This window comes from Cervus canadensis, chromosome 5 (genome assembly GCF_019320065.1).
Source record: "Cervus canadensis isolate Bull #8, Minnesota chromosome 5, ASM1932006v1, whole genome shotgun sequence".
Classification (NCBI taxonomy): Eukaryota; Metazoa; Chordata; class Mammalia; order Artiodactyla; family Cervidae; genus Cervus; species Cervus canadensis.
This window is the reverse complement of record NC_057390.1, coordinates 4427272-4448523: the sequence shown is the minus strand read 5'-3', so window position 1 is coordinate 4448523 and position 21252 is coordinate 4427272. Positions and strand designations below refer to the sequence as shown.

The 21252-nt window shown below is 37.5% G+C and overlaps 1 protein-coding gene across 2 annotated transcripts in view; it reads right to left on the bottom strand.

Moving 5' to 3' along the window:
* The window catches only part of EIF5B (eukaryotic translation initiation factor 5B), a 74464-nt gene that overhangs the window by 15119 nt on the left and 38093 nt on the right, over window positions 1-21252 (bottom strand). Inside the window, exons 7-14 of one of the 2 annotated variants that reach the window (XM_043467927.1) lie at window positions 14559-14654; window positions 13992-14081; window positions 12108-12182; window positions 8823-9109; window positions 4087-4194; window positions 3792-3902; window positions 1096-1163; window positions 390-531 (exon numbers count right to left, since the gene is read on the bottom strand). In XM_043467927.1, coding sequence (XP_043323862.1) covers window positions 390-531; window positions 1096-1163; window positions 3792-3902; window positions 4087-4194; window positions 8823-9109; window positions 12108-12182; window positions 13992-14081; window positions 14559-14654 — 977 coding nt within the window. The remainder of the gene's footprint in view (window positions 1-389; window positions 532-1095; window positions 1164-3791; window positions 3903-4086; window positions 4195-8822; window positions 9110-12107; window positions 12183-13991; window positions 14082-14558; window positions 14655-21252) is intronic. The other variant, XM_043467928.1, reaches the window with a different exon arrangement.

Genomic DNA, 21252 nt, shown 5'->3' with positions numbered 1-21252 from the left:
TTAACCAGGTAATAAAATCTTACTGAACAATAAAAAGAACAATCTATGGCCTATGTAGCAACATGGATAAAGAGGTCACACACTGTGTAGTTCCATTAACATGAAACTATAAACCAGACGAAACTAGTCTATGGTGGCAGAAAGAAGGCTGGTGTTCAGGGGTGTAGAAGGGGCGCACTGACTTAAAAGAACATGAGGGAACATTCTGGGAATATGGACGTTAAGTCTATATTCTAAATGATGGTGGCTGTATGTGTGTGTAATTTTGTCCACATACACTGAACTGTACACTTAACATGAGTGTGTTTTCTTATATGAAAGTTATGTTATTTTAACCATAAAAAAATAAGCACATTTTCACGACTTAATTTTTCAGGAGAGGAGCTTACCTTATTGAGGGCAACAATGAAGGGACATTTTTTAGATTTCAAAAGGTTGATAGATTCAATTGTCTGGGGCTCCAAACCATGCATAATATCAACAACTAAAATGGCAATGTCACAAAGAGAACTTCCTCTGTTTCTCAAATTACTGTTGGAAAAGGACACATAAATAGAAATCTTGAAATTAAATACTTTTACTCAAAGAAACTTAAAATTTTCACTTATTTGTAAAACCTACACAAAAAGAACAAAATGAAGCACATGCATTAAATTCAAGTGGCATTAGCCCTTAACTTGCGAAATGCTTATCTGACAGTGAACTGACATCAGTTGCAATGACTTAGTTTCAGAAATTACTCCATTATTTCTGCCAGTTTAACTGACCAAGTTTTTTGCACTAAGGAACATGGTCAAGAGGCAACAGAATAAAACTCCACCTGTAACAGGTTTCATAGGAGATAGACCAGGCATGTACTAGGATTTGCTCTTTCAAAATGGAAAAGACTTCTCTCTACAAAAAACAAGTACCCAAATAAAGTGCTACTAACAAGCCAGTGACGCACTGACTTGTGAGGGCTGGTGTTACAGGGACCACAGAATCAAATTAGTACACAAAGATTAATGACTAGTCAGAAGTCCTCACTCACTGAATTTTGAGACTTAATGGTTTCAAGCAGTGTGCCTGCTGACAAAAGACACAAATCACTCTTACCTGAAAGACTCATGCCCCGGAGTGTCAATAATCAGCATTCCTGGAATCCGTACATTCTCGCGATCAAACTAGAAAAAGTAGGAAAAGTGGAGAGCTTACTTAACACACAGAACCAAAACAACAAAAGCATCTTTACAAGACAATTATTCTGCCAGGAACTTCAAAATAACAGCACTTCCTTTTCCAAATGAACTGCTTTAAAATAGTGAGTCAACCAGCAAAGCACAACTGTTAACATTTTCATTAATATTAAAAGGAGTTTTGCAGGAAAAAAAGTGAAATGAGAAAAAGTCCCCTTGTTAAGTTAACTTTGATGTAGTCTAAAACTGAACAGATTACTTGTAAGGAACAAATGACAGAGGAGTCATCTGAGAGTGATTATCTATAAAAAGCTGACACAGAAGAGGCTCTCAGTGTTTGGAAAATTTATCTGGTCCAATTTTAGAGCAATTATAAACTCTGAAAAACAAACCAAAGTATGTTTTAAAAGAAAATTAGTATATTAAAATATTAAAGAATTAAGCTCATATCCTGCTTTATTCAAACATCATTATAAAGACTTGATTTTCTGAACAAAAGTCCATGAACGAATGGAAACAGCATTACACCTGAGTATCCATCCACTGGAAGGACTGATGCTGAAGCTGAAGCTCCAATGCTTTGGCCACCTGCTGTGAAGAGCTGACTCATCAGAAAAGACCCTGACGCTGAGAAAGATTAAGGCAGGAGGAGAAGGGGATGACAGAGGATGACACTGTTGGATGATATCACCAACTTGACAGACATGAGTTTGAGCAAGCTCCAGGAGTTGGTGATGGACAGCGAAGCCTGGTGTGATACAGTCCGTGGGGTCTCAGAGGCGGACATGACTAGGCAACCGAACGGCGCTGAACTGAGACACGGACATCCTCTTTTAACCTGAACAGTAGCTCCGACCAACAAATCTCTCACTCACACACACACAGAACTTTTTTCACTTTGCTTATCTATACTTTTGTCAATCTTGAAACGATTTTCCAAAACCTTATCTAGGGATCTGGGTCAAAATGAATCAAATACAAAACATTTCAATTTTGCATTCTGGTGGTCTTAAATCAAAATGTGCCATGATTACTTTCAGTTCACTGTCTGGAATACAAACAATATAATTACAATTGTCATATAAAGGTTATCCTGAGAACTTTAATACAGACCTAATAAAAATCATGCTATTTAACTATGTTCTGAAATAACACCAGGTTTCAGGTTCAGAAAACTGATGGAATAAGCTATTATAATTCCTCAGGAGCTAACACAGACAGGTTAACAGATAAACACCACCAGAATCAAATTTAAATTACAAATTCGGAAAACTGCAATTCAAGAAAACTATCCTAAAATAAAAATTTTAACTATATACTAAAAAGGAACACCATATAACTAGAAAATTGACCCAGAACAACCATACCAAGATGCAAAAGACCACACAGCTTATAAGAGGATGAAAGCCAGCTTATATTAAAGCTCGAAAGGTGATGCTTTATGTGAGAAGAAACTGGAATAACAGTCAATACATTTAAGGAGAGAAAAAGGGAACCAAGGATTTACATGCAGCCAACTGATTTTCCAGGATGAAAGCCACAAAGTAACGCTTCAATGTTCAAAGAACTCAAGCAATATTACTCCCATTACTCCTTTAGGAATCTACCAGAAAAGAAGCTTCATAAAACCACTTCCAACAAACAGAACAGAAACTGCAGTGACCCGCTCACAGAGCCTTTCTAAACACAGAGCTGAGACTGAGCAAAGAGTGGGGACAGACCCCAGCACGTGACAACACGCTGTGTTACATCAGAGCGCATGGAGGCCACCAAAGACAAATATGACCGACCACTTGAACAGTATCAAAAACACAGAAGCCAATCACTCCTGGAACGATGGAACTACCTCGGCAGAGTAAAAACTGAAATGGATTAAAACACAGTATAAAGAGGTTGAAATCCATGAGTTTATAATAATATAGAACCAAACCACTCTTTGTTTGAAAAGCTGGGACTTAAAGGTGAAGGATCAGGCCTTTCCCCCACATCCCATCACTCTGAAACCGAACAGTAGATAAGGACTCTGCAGAAGTAATCAAATAATGGGATTGGAATATCAACATTTAGAGATGACTTTAAAAGCTAATCCTGGGTGGGAGAGGAAGACTCGGATTGAAAAGGGACACAAGGCTTCTGAAGAAACTGGCAAGGTTCTGCCCAGAAGCTGAGTAACACAAACGATGTTTGATTCACTAAGCTTTACATTAATCTTATGTTGATTTTCTCTCGTATTATATTTAACATAAATAAAAACTGAGTATTTCCAAAGTTGAGAAATAGGAGATAAAATCAGAAGAGTGGGGGAGGAAACACAATGTTCAAACATGGAGACCCATGATAAAAGTATTAAAACAAGGAAATGGCATACTTTTAACAGAGAAAAGCAACTGCCTCTTGGAGCAAGAGGGAAGGAGGATTCCTACAATATTTAATGCTTTATGTCTTTAAAAGAGACCTGAAGGGCAACGTGGCACTTGTTACTTATGAACGGTGAGCTTATGGGTCTGTGATACTATTCTGTTCCTTTTTCTATATTTATAGATATATAAATAATTGTAAAATTATTTATAACAATTTTTGTCAGAGATTAAGACACACGAAACATAGTGCACTTACACTTTTAATCATCTTCGTTTGTTCATTAATAGCTTCAAGAGGGACATTGGTGGCACCAATTTGCTGCGTGATACCACCTGCTTCACCATCTTGTACATGTGTGTGACGGAGCTGGGATAAGAGAGCAGATGCCAAGTCAAATTTCAAAATGCAAAACGAAGCAAAAGCAGTAAAACAGCAGCTTACTTTTTGTAAACAGAACTGCCCATGTGTGCTATAGTTTCTATTAGCTTTTCATAAGGTATCATTCACTTATTCAAAGAGTTATGTATCAAGGCACACCACATTTTCTTACCTTATCTAGAATTTTTGTCTTCCCTGTATCCACATGTCCAAGTACACAAATAACAGGAGCTCTCAGCTTCTCTGTATTTACATTTTTACTGTGTTCAAGTCGCCGTTTCTAGGAACAACAACAAAAAAACCACACACAAAATTAAATATTTCAAACCTTCACTACCATTTTCCTTTAGTTTGCCTTCTCAAGAGAATGCCACAACCTGCATACAAGTTGTTTGCTGATTTAACTACATGTAACTGCATTTTACAATGTGAACTTTACAGTCTTTGAGCAAGGAGACCCCTGCTTAGATTTCAGAGCAGCACTGCTAATTATGGATGAGAATGATGTAAAACATTGGCTCAAACTTCCTGAACACTTTTGTACATGGTTAATTTAATGGAATATAATAAATATTTTGTTCACACTTACTATATAGTAAAACCTCTAACTTATGTTGTTGTTTTTCTGTTGTCTAGTTGCTAAGTCATGTCCAACTCTTTATGACCCCATGGACTGTAGCCCACCAGGCTCCATGGGATTTTCCAGGCAAGAATACTGGAGTGGACAGCCATTTCCTTCTCCAGGGGATCTTCCCAAACCAGAGATTGAACCTATGTCTCCTGCAATGCAGGTGGATTCTTTACTGCTGACCCAGCAGGGAAGCCCTGTGGAGGGGGGGAGTTTATATAAAAAGAGGTATACTCTAGCATTCAAAAAAATTTCACTTCAAATTGTTAAAAATTTTAAAGCAATGTATTTCAAAACTCTATCCAGTGTACAAATGTACACAGCTACTGCAAGCTTCAGCCCAAGACACCCAGATGACACTTCCCACCTTCCTAAGGTACCTCTAAGCATGAGAAAGCCTCTTCAACCACAATGTGTTTATTGAAGCATTTATTTCTAAATACTTCAGTTTTCTGAGAACCAAACAAAAACACAAGGCAGCAGTTCCTCTTCAAAACGACAGCCTTTCAAGCAAAGCTGGCATGCAAATGAAGGAGGACTTCTACAAAAAGTCTGAAGTAATGTCATTTACAAAACTATTTTCTGTCTAATAAACCATTTTTGTAAGAACACTCTCATTTCTAGCATCAGACACTGAATCTTTCTATAGAAACTGTAATGAAAAAATATTTTGGAATGCCAAAAGAGAGATGCAGTTTACTAGCAAAGAGCAGTACAACAGCTTCACAGTATTTATGACTCACTTTCCCTGGTGGTCCAGTGATTAAGAATTCACCAGTCAATGCAGGGGACAAGGGTTTGATCCCTGGTCCAGGAAGACTGCACGTGCTGCAGAGCAACGAAGACCATGCCCCACAACTACTGAGCTGGTGCTCTAGAGCCCACATGCCACAACTCCTGAGCCCGTATGTGCCCAGAGCTCCTGCTCCCCAGCAAGAGAAACCACCGCGAGGAGAAGCCTGTGCGCTGCAACTAGAGAGCAGCCCCTGCTTGCTGCAACTAGAGAAAGTGTGTGCAGCAATGAAGAGCCAGCACAGCCAAAACTAATAAATAAAAATCTTTAAAAAAAAAAAAAAAGTATGACTCAAAAGCAAACATCATGAGCTTAGTTACAATCTATGAAAAATTACTGGAGTAAAAAAATTTCAGTGTAGTGCTGCATATAAGATCAATCTATAAAAATCAACTGCGTTTCTTTGTACTAACAATGGAAGATTAAATAGTGACTCCGCTCACAAGAGCATCAAAAAAACAATATATGTGACAATAAATTTAACAAAAGAAAAATAAATCCTATACTCTTGAAACTACAAAACATTGCTGGATGAAGTTTCAAAGGATCTAAATAAATGGAGAGACAGCTATTTCCATGGATTGGCAGATTCAGTATTAATAAGATGGCAATTCTCCCTAAAATTGATCTACAGATTCAATGCAGTCTCTATCAAAAGTATGAGAAGACTTTTGCAAAAACTGACAAGCTGATTCTAAAATCTGAACCGTAAAGCAAGTGACCTAGGAAGTTGAAACAATCTAAAAAAGGAGGAACAATGTTGGAAGACTTACATTACCCAACTTCAAAACTTACCATAAAAAAAAAAAAAAAAAACTTATCATAAAAACTACAGTATCAAGACAGTGTGGTACTGACATAAGAAAAGATGTACAGATGAATGAAACAGAACTGAAAGTTCAAAAGTAAACCCTCACACTTCTGGCCACTTGATTTGTCAAAGACAAGGAAGCAACACAAAGAGGGGAAGAGTCGTCTTTTAAACCAACAGTGCTGGTTATCATTAAAAAAATTACCTAAGTCCTTACGTTACACCCTACATAAAAATTATCTTAAAATAGATCATAAAGATACAAGGAACAAAAAGTATAAATCTGTAAGAATAAAGTCACAGGACAAACTATTCATGATCTTGGTTTCAACAAAGATTTCTTCAATACAACACCAGAAGAATAACTTACGCTCTAGTAAGAGAAAAACTTAATAAATTAGATGTTATCAAACTTAAAAATGTATGCCTTTCAAAAAGAAACTGCTAAAAATGAAAAGAACTACTCTTACAACACAATAATAAAAAGACAAATTCCAAAATTTAAAAATGAACAAAAGTTTGAATAGATGCTTCAACAATTAAGATTATAGGAATGGCCAAAAAGCATACAAAGAAATGATTAACATCATGGAAATGCAAATTGAAACCACAGTTAGACACACTGCTTCACATCCCTCTAGAATGGTTACAATGGGAAAGCAGATAATAACAAGTATTAATGAGGATGCAGAGAAATTAGAACCCTCAAGTGGTTAACATCTTTAATTGTAGAGCCACTTTGAAAATGCAGTTTCTGAAAAAGCTAAACATGAATTTACTATGTGAGTTAGCAATTTCACTCCTAGAAATTGCTAAATTTCTAGGATTTAAAAAATTCACTCCTAAAAATTGTTTTTATTCAAAAGTAATAAAAATATATTTCCACACACAGACTCCTATGAGACCATTTTGTAACAGCAGTACAAATGCCAAAAAGTGGAAACAATCCAAATGTTCTTTAACTGGTGAATGGACACTAGTAAAATGTGGTAATATCTGTATGTAACAGAACACTACTGTCAGTTAAAAGGAACACAGTACTGACAGAACAGCAACACAAATGAACAGGCTTAAGTGAAAGAAGCCAGACACAAAAGGCCACATAATATAAAGCTGTGCTTATGAAGAAGTTTCTGGAGAAGACGCTCTCCTGAGGCAGAAAACAGGTGAGCAGTCGCTTGGGGGCAGGAATGGGTAATGACTGGAGATTGGTACAAGGATCTTTCTGGGGTGATGAACATACTCTAAAACTTGAGTTATGGGAGTGGTTGCACAACTCTGTAAATTTACAAAATGTCACTGAATTGTAAACTTAAAATGGGTCAATTTTACAGTATGTAAATCACATCTCAACCAAGCCGTTTAAAAAAAGCTAGGACTTCCCTGGTGGTCTAGAGGAATCTGCCATATAGTGCAGAGACACAGGTTCAATCCCGGGTCCTGGAAGATCCCACATGGCACAAAGCAGCTTAAGCCCGTGAGCTGCAACTAGAGACAGTCTGAGCGCAGCAACGAAGACCCAGTGCAGCCAAAAACGATGTTTAAACCCAACAAGCTAAAGAGGACCCGTGCATACTGTTAAATGGCGGGGGGTGGGGTGGGGTGGGGTCGGGAGGTGGAATGCATCCACTAAATTTATTACTTTATTTTTAATTATTTAAGAAAAAAATCATGAGGTTCATAAACAGATTCACTGCCAAGGGTAGTTCTTCTGTCTCACTAGGGAGTGAGATAATAGGGAACTCTTACTTTCTGATTATACCCATTCTATTTGTAAATCATCAAGCACAGTATACAATATCTGGCCAAAGCAGGTGCTGTGGGAAGAAGCAGACACAAGCAGCAGAAGGGAGGGGATCTAGAGGGTGCTCAACATCCTAAAATGAAGAGGACAGTCCCCCACAACAGAGAATTCTTAGGCCCAAAAAAGTCAATAGTGCTGAGGCTGAGAAATCCCAATTAACAGTAACAGACTTTGCTAGTCCTTTAGAAATTCGGAAAATGTATTCCTAACTAAACTTTACAGAAGGAAAAGGCAAATACTGACACAGAGGTATTAAAACACAAACTGAAAGCTAGAATTACACATGAAAAAATTAAGGAAAGCTAAAAAGAATTTTTAGTTTTAAAATAGTTTAGCCTCCTCAAAGCAAATTAGTTTTTAGTGTATCATTTATGCTAAGCTGACATAACTAGAGAAAACTTTCTCTTGAAGTCTAGCAGTAGTAGCAGAAGTCTACTGCATTAAGAAGGGAAAACAGTAAGTGGCAGGATATGTGAACTTGACTAAACGGAAGCTTCATTAACCCACCTGATTTAAACAACTGAAGGGACCACATGCGTCAGAATGACTAAACATAAGGCAAACACTCAGAGCGCATAAGCTCAGAATACCTCTGTAAACCTATAAAAAAATCTCTCAAAGAGCACACTAAAATTTGGATTAAAAAAGGAAAAACTGATAAAGCAGTCATCATTCCATCTTAAGCAAACAGTGAGGTCCTTGGGTTAGACCAGTGTCAAGGACCTATTATGTCTCAGCATCACAAAAACTGAACAGACACCAATCCAAGACTATTTTTTAAATTGCTCCTCAATAGAAGCCTTAGTTGTAAAGCTCTAATGATCACAGAGGAAAGGGGAGGAAAGAAGTTAGAGAAGAGGAAAAATGAATACCTCAATCCTCCGTTTTGCTTTGTCATAAGCCCGTTCTTCTTTAGTTCGATCGTCATCAGAGTCATACTCAGATTCTGAGCTCACGTCTTTACTTGGTTTTTTATCTAATGTTTTCCCAGCATCCTTCTCATCTGACACCTTTTCATCATCTTCTTCACCTTCACTGCCTTCACTGTCTCCTTCATCTTCCTCTTCCTCTTCACTCTCTTCTTCCTCCTCCTCCTCCTCTTCCTCCTCCTCCTCCTCTTCAGGGTTTTCTTTTACTTCTATATGCACCGTGTTTTCTTCTTTCAGGAAAAGACATTTCGAAATAAACCAAAATTAAAAATGAGGTTTCTATCAAGATAGAGACCTTAAAGACAAAATAATACCTAAACTGTACTAAATAAGGCAGTAACATTTTACTATATAATTCCAAATTAATGTTTTCATACATCATAAACGCAAAGTGTTTGTCTACATACTACAGTAAAGACTGCCTTTTAACAGTAAAAACTTAATGCATTAACCATACTTAAGCTAATAAAAAAAGCAAAGCATCGCTGGCCAGGACACAGCCAGGATACACTGTCCCAGAGAGGACAGCAACCCAGGGAGGGGAACACAATGTCAGTACTTCCTGCCTCCCAGGGTCATCTGCAGGCCCTGGAGGAGGCAGCTGAAAGGCTATGCAGTGCTCTCAAAGGCCCCTCAAAGCTCAAGGGTCCAGGCACTGGGGGTTCAGGCCTACCAAGGATTTCAGGGGGGCAAGGTAGACGAACAATGGGTAATGCCCTTACTGTGGGGTGAAATCCTGAAAAACTCTACTGTGGAAGTAGAGATAAACAGGAAGTAAACAGGACCTCCCCATCACTGACGGATCACCTCCAGGTTCTCTAAATTCCAAATGTGGAATAAGATGATTCTATATTGCTAGTTCACTCAGACTCCTGGCAAATGTGCACATAAATTCTCTCTGGAGTAAGAAAACACCAACTTTGCCATCAAATTATCTCTACAGTTTCAAACAACTCAGGAGAAAATAAAAACAAACCGCGCTGTATCATAACAAAACTGATGAAAACAAAGACACATGGAAACTTCAGGGCCAACACCTGACTTTTAAACAGAAACAATAAAAGCCAAGACAGGGGACTAGTATCATCAAAGTATTAATAAAATTACAACAAAGAATTTCTCATTTAGTATGTCACCTTCAAGAATGAAGATGAGGGATTCATTCCCTGGTGGCTCAGAGGAGAAGAATCCGCCTGCCAAAGCAGGAGACATGGGTTCGATCTCTGTTCGACTGAGGAAGATCCCACATGCCGCAGAGCAACTAAGCCTGTGTGCTACAACTATCAAGCTTGTGCTCTAAAGATCAGAAGCCCCAAGTGCCGAAGCCCCCATGCCCTAGAGCCCAGGTTCCGCGACAGAAGGCACCGCAATGAGAAGCCTGTGTACCACCACCTAGAGTTAGCCCCTACTTATCACAGCTAGACAAAAGCCCATGTAGCAATGAAAACTCAGCACAGCCAAAAATAAATTAAAAAAAAAAAAAAATGAAGATGAGATAAAGCTTTTTCAGAAAAACAAATATGGACAGTCTCTGTAGCAGAGTCATACTGAAGGGAATTCTAAAAGATACTCTTCAGGTTGGAAGAAATGACCCCAATAGAAGGTCAGAGATTGAGGAACAAAAGAAGCACCACAAAAGCTAAGAATGTGAGTAAACTTCAATATATACCCATTGTTGTGTGTGTGTGTGTTTTAAAGCTTTTGGCGTTTAAAACGAGAATTAAAGTAAATGAGAACAATGGTATATAAACTGAGAACTGTTCAAATGTAATTTATGTATTCTCTGGTCTTTATCTTGCCTGGAAAGAAGGTAATAGACGCTGATACTTCAGAAGTCCACGTTAAAACTGTCTAGAGTAACCACCAAAAGTAAGTAGAAAAGTACAAAACGTCCAAGCTCATGAAAGGGCAAAAAAAGGAATTAAAAAAAAGAAAAATCAAATAATCCAAAAGATAGTTAGAAAGGAGAGAAAAAGAAATAGAATTAAGAAGAGTAAGATGATAAATATAAAATCACTAAACTTCATTAACTGTATTAAATGCTAGATGTAATTGGCTAAGTACACCAGGTAAAATAAAAAGTGACAAACTAGATTTAAAAATCTCAACTATATGCTGTGTAAGGATACAGAAAGTGTAATAAAGACAGAAAAAATCATGTAAATTAAAGCTGGTATAGCTATATTAACATCAGATAAGGTAGACTTTAAGAAAAAAGACATTACTAGAAATAAGTGATAAAACAGTCAATTCACCAGAAAGATGTAAGATTACATTCATTTAATAATACAGCACAAAAATACATAAAGCAAAAATTAACATAACTCTCAGAGAAAAAGACAATCTCAGAGAAAAAGCACAATGGGAGATTTAAGTATACCACTCTCAGCAAGAGAGAGAAAAGTATACCAGGAAAAAAAACTCAGAAGCTGAACAAGATAACCAGCAAACTAAATATAGATAATAAGGCCCTCAACTAATGCAGAATATAAATTCTTTCCAGTCACATGAAATATGTAAAATAACCACCCGTTTGTTGGGTTGTAAATTAAGTCAACACAATTCAAAGGACAGAAACATGTGTTTTTCTGATCACAAAGAAATAACAAAGATACGTAAAGTCCTCATTTTCATAAATTAAGAAATAAACTTTAAGTAAATTACAGGCTAAAATATCAAAATAGAAATTTTTAAATATCAATATATCAGAACTTAGAGAATTTGGCTAAAGCCAGGCTGAGAGAAAAATATGTAGATTTAAAAAAAGACTGAAAAAACAAAGAGCCAAATAGTCACTTCAAAAAGTTAGGAGAAAGCCAGCAAATAAAACCCTAAAATAGAAGCCAGGAAGAAATGACCAGGAAAACCATTTTTTGTTCATAGTGATTAAGAGGAACTCTACTATCTTGTCTGTATTATCTTTGTATTATTCTATTTTAAGTTAAAGAGCTTTAATAACCTATTCTCATTTGTAAAAATCACCAGTCTAAGACAAAATGCATTCTAAATCCTAGGCAACTATCTTACAAGTCACTTTCTGAAAAACCATTTATTAATAAAATCAGGATCCAGTGGAGGATTTAGGAATCAAGGCAATGGAAAGAGCCAGACTGTCCTCTATCTCCGGGACTGTGCGTGCAGCTTTCACAATCAAGAGACCACTCCCTGAAACACAGACACAGCACCAAGAGCCAGTGGGCTTGCAGAGTGTGCTTAGGGGCCACTCACCTGTCTCTCTCTCCTCATCGCTAGCCATAGCTTCCCAGTCATCCAGCCCAGCATCCTCTGTTTCTTCTTCCTCTTCTGTGGATCAAAGTTTTCATTAAGGACATAAAAATTATCTAGACATTTAAGACTGCTTTTAGGAAAAACAAATGCAGAAAACTATACTGACATTTAAAAAATGCTTTAGTTATAAAAAGATGTATATAATTTCATTCTTTGCAACTATTTTTCAACATACCTAGCATGCTAAATCCTTTACTGTCACTAAATGCTTCACAATTTCCTCATGTTTTGAATACAATATATTAAACTTCACCCAGATTTCATATCTGAGGTAAAATATTGCTGTTCAGTCGCTAAGTCGTGTCCAAAATATTAGCAACTCATTGAAATGTTCCTTTAGATCTTGAAGAGGGTACATGATGGCATTCAGTTCTTGAGGACAAATGGAATTTCACATATATCTTCTTTTTGATCTTCAAACTATATACATAAGATTGTATTGTTTATTTAGCTTTAACCTCTTCAAATACATACAAGTACTACTTAAATTACACAGTTGGAGGTACAAATCTACAGTTCTATTCCAGCTGAAAGTAAGAACAGCATGTTGTGCTTATAACCCCAAAATAGCCAGAAAGGTATAATTTTGAATTTAAAGACTATAAACTCTCCTTATTAACAAAAATGACTCTCTTTTTACTTAGATCTAGTCAAGCAAAGTTATTCTCAAATGAAAGGAAGATGAGGGTGGAACATGGGGTATTTGTTTCCCTGTCATAATTACTGCTTGCCAACAAGCCTGGATACATTTTCCTGAGGAGGAGGAAATGAGTCAGAAACATGAACCCTAAACAACTCCTAAATTAGTAACTCTTTCTACTGCTACAAATTGCCACCTAAGGTAGTGAACTCCCATTAAGTCTATCAACATGAATGTCTTTGATCTCAGGTTTAATGTCAGGTTAAGCTGAGGTGTGTTGAGGAAAATAATCCTTTTTACATTGAGAATAGGAGGGGAAGAAAAAAAGGATCAGTAATACTGGGTTAGCCAAAAGGTTCATTTGGGTTTTTCCGTAACATTTTAAAATAACCCTGAGTGAATTTATTGGCCAACCCAGTATCTTTCACAAGTGTAGGTCAGTCTTTTAAAAAAAAGATAGAACTTTTTGTTTTGTATTGGGGGCACAGCCAACTAACGATGTTGTGATAGTTTCAGGACAGCAAAAGAACTCGGCCATGCATATACATGAATTCATTCTCCCCCAAACTCTCCCCAGTCTGGGTCAGTCTTAACATTCTCTAAAGGAACTCCTACTCCTATCTGTAAACACCAGAGATTCTCCTGATTTTACCAAACATACAATTTAGCCAGCCTCTGGCTCTCCCAGCAACACCTAGTTTCATGAATTAGAACAATGTTTAAAGAAAAGAAAAAAATCCAGAGATGTTCTCTAATCTCAAAATACACACATAGAATGAGTAAACTGAATCCTCTTTACTAATTTAGTAAACAGAAGCTGACCTCTAAAGATTTTAAAATGCCAATTCTTATGATTCTTAGTAAAAGGTCTAATCAAAAGTGCTCCCAATTTGCTTCCAAAGGATTTAAACAAAGAATTTTAGGTCTTTTTGGTACCACCTAAGAATTCTGACCCATAAATAAAAACATCAGAGAAAATCCAAATACCTCTATCCTTTCTATAAAACACTTCCAACACTACTGTAAAGAACAAAAGTGATTCAAGTCTCACCTCTACAATTTTTTCAGAGGAAATGAAATGATTTAAAGAAAGAACTATAAAGTAAGAAGGCCATTCCGCCAGACACCTGGTTTCCGCAAACTAGTGATAGCCAAGACAAGCACGACACAGGAGCACTACTGGCCTGGTTCAACAGGGGGCGGCGTCTCCTCTTTCTCGGGTACTCCCTGCTCCACAGCTTCTACAGCAGCGCTTAATTCCACTGGTTCAGAAACTGACAAAAGGAACAGAAACCAACGTAACAATACTTTTCAGTGCATTTTCTGTTAGGATACTCTGTTAAGTATTGAATAAAAACCAGTAGCACGATCTAAATTCTTTAGTAAGTTTACAAAACATTTAATACCAGCTATGGTTTTTTACAAACAGGAAACTAGTTTTTCTTTCTGACAAGACTATATAATTACAGAAGGTTGAGAAGGAAACAGAAAAGAAAAAAAAAAATGATAATTATGCTTTTTCAGTCAAGAACAGTTATTCATAGCATAGAACCCAGATTTTACAAACAGATGTCCTTTTTCATTAACCTGTCATTTGAATCAGTGGAGAATGATATTAATATGAAACAAGGTACAGGAAGTTGGTTTCAATATGCAATTCTGATTTGATTTCTTTTTAAGACTTCTATTTTGAAGGTTATGGGGAAAAGGCAAGCAAAACTGTTTCTAAATCACAGGTTTTGTATGCAAACCTTTATTTTCCATCTGCTGTGGTGGTTTTTTCTTCTTTTTATCTTCATAAATTGGCCTCTTCTTTGGCAAAGAGTCTTTTGATGGCACTTCAACACCTGAAGGATAAAATTGGAAAAGTTCAGGGTTTATACTACTTGCTTGTCACCTAAGAAATACTATTTAAGAAGGTAACATTTTATTCACCTCAGAGATACACACCCTAAAATATAAAGAACATTCATGGAAAACCTTCTTTTCAACATGAGGTATTTTAAACATGCATTAGAATTTCATCTTTTTGGTGTCTAGCTCTTTGACTTTTGACAAATGCTTGTAGTTACACAAGTACCATCATAATGAAGATGCATAACAGTTCCATCACCCCAGACTGCTCTGGGAGGTCACTATTCACATCCTTAAGCCCCTGGCAACCACTGATCTGTTCTCTATCCCTTAAGATGTTCTCTTTCCAGAAAGTCACAGAAATAAAGCTTTACAGTCTGGCTATCATTATAATGGATCCAAATCATCCTCGTTACTATATGTATCAATACTTCATTTCATTTTATGGTGAATAGTAGTCCAATTTATGGACGGACCACAGTCCATTTATTCAATAGACAGCTAAAGGACATGAGTTATTTCTAGTTTTTGACATTACAAATAAAGCTGCTATCAACATTTGCACGCAGATTTTTGTGTGAATGTTTCTCTGGGATACACATTGTAGACTGGATGGGACATTAAATACATACAACTGACGCTTGATAAACATGTAGGTCTGGGCTGCCAACCCTCCATGTAGCTGAAAATCTGCATATAACCTATAGTCAGCCCTCTGTATGCATGGTTCCAAATTCTTCGATTCAACCAATCACAGATCGTGTACTGTAGTATTTATTATTGAAAAACACCCTCACAATTCAAATACATGTTGTCCAGAGGTCAACTGTATTTAAATCTGTAAGAAACTGCCAACTGTAGTGGCTTTACAATTCTGCGTTCCCACCAGCAGCATATGAGACTTCCAACTGCTCTTGCCAGCATTTGGCAGAGACAAATGCTGGGTTTTTTTTAAATTTACATATTCTAATAAATGGTTAGGGATACCTCATAGTGGTCTTAATTTGAATTTTCCTAATGGTTTCCCTCATAGCTCAGTCAGGAAAGAATCTGCCTGCAATGCAGGAGACTAGGGTTTGATTCCTGGATCGGGAAGATCCCATGGAAGGAAATGGCAACCGACTCCAGTATTCCTGCCTGGAGAATTCCATAGACAGAGGAGCCTGCCAGGCTACAGTCCATGGGGTCTCAAGAGTCGGAAACGACTTAGCAACTAAACCACCACCAATACTGTCGAGCATTCCTTCCACATTTTATAGTATCTCAGTGAAGTGTCTCTTCAACCTTTTGCCCCTTTTCAAATAGGATTGCTTTTCTTGTTGAATTCTGAGTTATCTTTATATATACACACACACACACAATTTTCAAATGTGTGATTTTTAGGTATTATCTTTGATATTCTCTCAATGGTCTCTTGAACTGCAGAAGCTGTTAACTGGACTTCCTCAATTTTATGATTTTATCCCTTTTATGGATTATGCTTTTGAAGTTGTAACTAAGCACTCTCTGCCTAGCACAAACTCATAGTTTCTATGTTTTCCTCTGAAAGTTCTTCAGTTGTATATTTCACATTTAAATCTACAATCCATTACACGTTAAATTCTATATAATGAGTGGGGCTGAGGGCTAGGTTTTTCGTTTTGAGTTTTATTTTTTGCACATAAATGTCTAATTATTCCACTATCACTTGTAGCAAACACTGTATTTTATCTACTGAATCATCTTTTCCTATGACACAAAGAAATGCAAAACAGCAAAATGACTTTCTGAGGAGGCCTTACAAATAGCTGTGAAAAGAAGAGAAGCGAAAAGCAAAGGAAAAAAAGGAAAGATATACCTATTTGAATGCAGAGTTCCAAAGAATAGCAAGGAGAGATAAAAAAAGCCTTCCTCAGTGATCAGTGCAAAGAAACAGAGGAAAACAATAGAATGGGAAAGACTAGAGATCTCTTCAAGAAAATTAGAGATACAAGGGAACATTTCATGCAAAGATGGGCACAATAAAGGACAGAAATGATATGGACCTAACAGAAGCAGACAATATTAAGAAGAGGTGGCAAGAATACACAGAAGAACTGTACAAAAAAGATCTCCATGATCCAGATAATCATGATGGTGTGATCACTCACCTAGAGCCAGAAATCCTGGAATGTGAAGCCAAATGGGCCTTAGGAAGCATCTCTACGAACAAAGCTAGTGGAGGTGATGAAATTCCAGCTGAGCTATTTCAAATCCTAAAAGATGATGCTGTGAAAGTGCTGCACTCAATATGCCAGCAAATTTGGAAAACTCGGCAGTGGCCACAGGACTGGAAAAGGTCAGTTTTCATTCTAACCCCAAAGAAAGACAATGCCAAAGAATGCTGAAACTACCGCACAATTGCATTTCATCTCACCCGCTAGTAAAGTAATGCTCGAAATTCTCCAAGCCAGGCTTCAGCAATACGTGAACTATGAACTTCCAGATGTTCAAGCTGGATTTAGAAAAGGCAGAGGAACCAGAGATCAAATTACCAACATCCGCTGGATCATCGAAAAAGCAAGAGAATTCCAGAAAAACATCTATTTCTGCTTTATTAACTACGTCAAAGCCTTTGACTGTGTGGATCACCAGAAACTATGGAAAATTCTTAGAGATGGGACTACCAGATCACCTGACCTGTCTCTTGAGAAATCTGTATGCAGGTCAGGAAGCAACACTTAGAACTGGACATGGAACAACAGACTGGTTCCAAATAGGAAAAGGAGTACACCAAGGCTGTATATTGTCACCCTGCTTATTTAACTTATATGCAGAGTACATCATGAGAAATGCTGGGCTGGAAGAAGCACAAGCTGGAATCAAGATTGCTGGGAGAAATAGCAATAACCCCAGATATGCAGATGACACCACCCTTATGGCAGAAAGCAAAGAACTAAAGAGCCTCTAGATGAAAGTGAAAGAGGAGAGTGAAAAAGTTGGCTTAAAGCTCAACATTCAGAAAACTAAGATCATGGCATCCGGTCCCATCACTTCATGACAAATAGATGGGGAAACAGTGGAAACAGTGACAGACTTTATTTTTGGGGGCTCCAAAATCACTGCAGATGGTGACTGCAGCCATGATATGAAAAGATGCTTGCTCCTTGGAAGAAAAGTTAGGACCAACCTAGACAGCATATTAAAAAGCAGACACTACTTTGCCAACAAAGGTCCATCTAGTCAAAGTTATGGTTCTTCCAGTAGTCATGTATGGATGTGAGAGTTGGACTATACAGAAGCTGAGCACCGAAGAATTGATGCTTTTGAACTGTGGTGTTGTAGAAGACTCTTGAGAGTCCGCTGGAATGCAAGGATATCCAACCAGTGCATCCTAAAGGAAATCAGTTCTGAATATTCACTGGAAGGACTGATGCTAAAGCTGAAACTCCAATACTTTGGCCACCTGATGCAAAGAACTGACTCATCTGAAAAGACCCTGATGCTGGGAAAGATTGAAGGCGGGAGAAAGGGAAGACAGGATGAGGTGGTTGGATGGCATCACCAACTCAATGGACATGAGTTTGAGTAAACTCCGGGAGTTGGTGATGGACAGGGAGGCCTGGCGTGCTGTGGTCCATGGGGTCGCAAATAGTCAGACACGACTGAGTGACTGAACTGAACGGAACTGATGACACAAAGAAAACCGATTTGTTTACCCTTTAACCAGCATCACACTGTGATTGTTGTAGTTTTACAGTCAGTCTTGACAGCGGATGCTGTGAGTCCTCCAAGGTTCTTTCAAAAATACTTCAGTCATTCTAATTCCTTTATCTTTTCACATACATTTAGAAACAGCTGACAGATATCCACAGAATATTCTGCTATAATTCTGACTGAGATTGCACTGAATCTATGAATCAGTTTGGGAGAACTGGTATCCTAACAATATCACAGCTTTGGCTCCGCGAAAGCAACATCTCTCTATTTACACAGGCCTTTGATTATTTTCATCAGTGTTCTACAGGTTTCAGCATATAGATTCCACAAATACTAGAACTTTAACCAAGTGTTTCAATTTCTTTTATGGGCGAGCGCTACTACAAATAGTACTGTTATTTTATACTGTTAGTATTTATATGTTAATTGCTAGCATACAGAAATACAGTTGATATTTGCATACTGGCCTATCTATAATCTTCTTAACCTCACTTACTAACTATAGGATTTTGTGGGGGATAGACTGCATGGAATTTTCTACGTAGACAACTGGCATCTATGAATAGACAGTTTGTTTCTTTCCAATCTGCAGGCCTTATTTTTTGCCTAATTGCCTGAATCACGACATTCCAGACCAATATGGAATGATTGTGATGAGAGTGCATATCCTTGCCTTAATCACAGTATTAGAGTTTATTAGTTTTCAGTCATTTAAAAGTAAGTGTAATTGCATATTTTTTGTAAATATCTTATATCAGGGAAGGAAGTTCCCTTCTATCCCCAGTTTGTAGATTCTTATTATATACGAATACTGAATTTTGTGAAATGGTACTTCTGTATATTGAGACAATCATGTAGATTTTCTTTAGTCTATTAATAAGGTGAACTATTTCTTGATTTTTAAATACTGAACACCCCTGCACTACCAGGATAAAATCCACTTGGTCATGACAAACTGTCCCTAAATATATACATAAATATATGCAACATATATTTATATAGTCGACCCTTGAATAACACAGGTTTGAACTACATGGATACTTGGACTCACATTTTTTTCACTAAATACTACAGTACTACAAGATCCACTGCTGGTTCAGTATGTGGATACAGACCGTGGATACAGAGGGCCAACTATAAATGTCCACACACTGGTGACTGCATGGAGAGCTGCCTCTGACTCCTAGATTGCACAAGGGGCAACTGCATTGCTGGAATCACACTGCTAATACTCTGCTGAGAAATCTGCATCTCTGTTGAGGGATATTGATCTATAATTTCCCTTCTTGTAATGTCTTTGTCTCACTATGCTCCTGCTGCTGCTGCTGCTAAGTCGCTTCAGTCGTGTCTGACTCTGTGCGACCCCATAGAGAGCAGCCCACTAGGCTCTGCCGTCCCTGCGATTCTCCAGGCAAGAACACTGGAGTGGGTTGCCATTTCCTTCTCCAGTGCGTGAAAGTGAAAAGTGAAAGTGAAGTCGCTCAGCTGTGTCAGACTTGTAGCAACCCCATGGACTGCAGCCTCCCAGGCTCCTCCGTCCATGGGAGTTTCCAGACAAGAGTACTGGAGTGGGGTGCCATCGCCTTCTCCAGTCTTACTATGACATAAGGATAATGCTGTCCTCATGAGTTGGGTGATTCTAGAAGATAATGTTGATAACTGGCAATATTTCTTACCTAAATATTTGTTAGAATTCCCAAGTGAAATCATAGAGGCATAAAGTCTTTATTGGAAATTTTTAGCTAAGCTAAAATGTAAATAGATATCAGTATGTTTTTAAATAGATATAGGACTATCTAGGTTATGTATTTGAGTTTTGGTAGTTTGTGTCTTTTAAGGAATGTGTACTTGGTATATGCTCAGTAGTTACAGGCTAAAGGCTATGGAACAGACCAAAAAGGTAACCTGCTACACAATTCAAGGTCATTATCTGAAAATAACTGCAGATATACTCTCTTAGAACACATTTTTGAGCTCCATGAATAAGTTTATCTATATTATTCTAGGTAATGAACATAGTAAATAATATTTATCTAACAAGGTGGCTTCAAAAGATATGGTCAGACATAACATGTAGTACTTCTTCCTTGAAGTGACTCAATGAGCAGACTTGTAGAGGACCTTTAATCCCAGGCTAGGAAGTTTGGATTTTTTTTTTATTACCAGACCATACAGAGCCCGTACAAAGGCAAACACTGGGCAACATTATGAAGAATAAAGAAGGAGACTGAGGCTAGAGATGCCACACGAGACACCACCTCTTCCAAGCCTGTCCTAAAGACAGATGCCAAGTTCATAATTTTAATTTTCATCTTATAGACACAAGTCAAACTACTCCATAAAACAGCATTTCCGAGACTGGCATTACTACTCTTTGCATGGCCCCATCCCAACTTCTCCATGAGAAGTTTGTCTTCCAGTCTGTCACAGCCATTGGTTAAGTCCAATATTTGGATTTGCTAGTTGTACTCGAATCTGTTCTTTAGTTTCATTTTTTAAAAAGCTATATCACCAGTTAAAAATAAAACTTTCTGAAATCTCAGTCCTGTGCTTCTCCAAATTTACTGCTTCCACCTGAACATAGCACAGAGGAAGTCCCACAGATAAGTTAAACCTCAGCTCCAGGACCTCCGGCAAGCTGTTCAAGTTTCCTGAGTCTCCATTTTTTCATCTATATAATGGAAATGAAGACTTTTATGAAGAAATAATGTCAAAAATGGCATCAGTTATATACTAAATACATTAATAAATGGTAGCTATTATTTTAATTATAGCATAAGCACCAAAATTACTATAATATAAAACCTGTGGAATGCAGGGACAGTACATAAAGAGAAATCCCAAAACATTCTTCTCAATGGAGCAAAGACACTATTTTAAATCATCTTACCTGTCAAAGGCACAATTAATGAA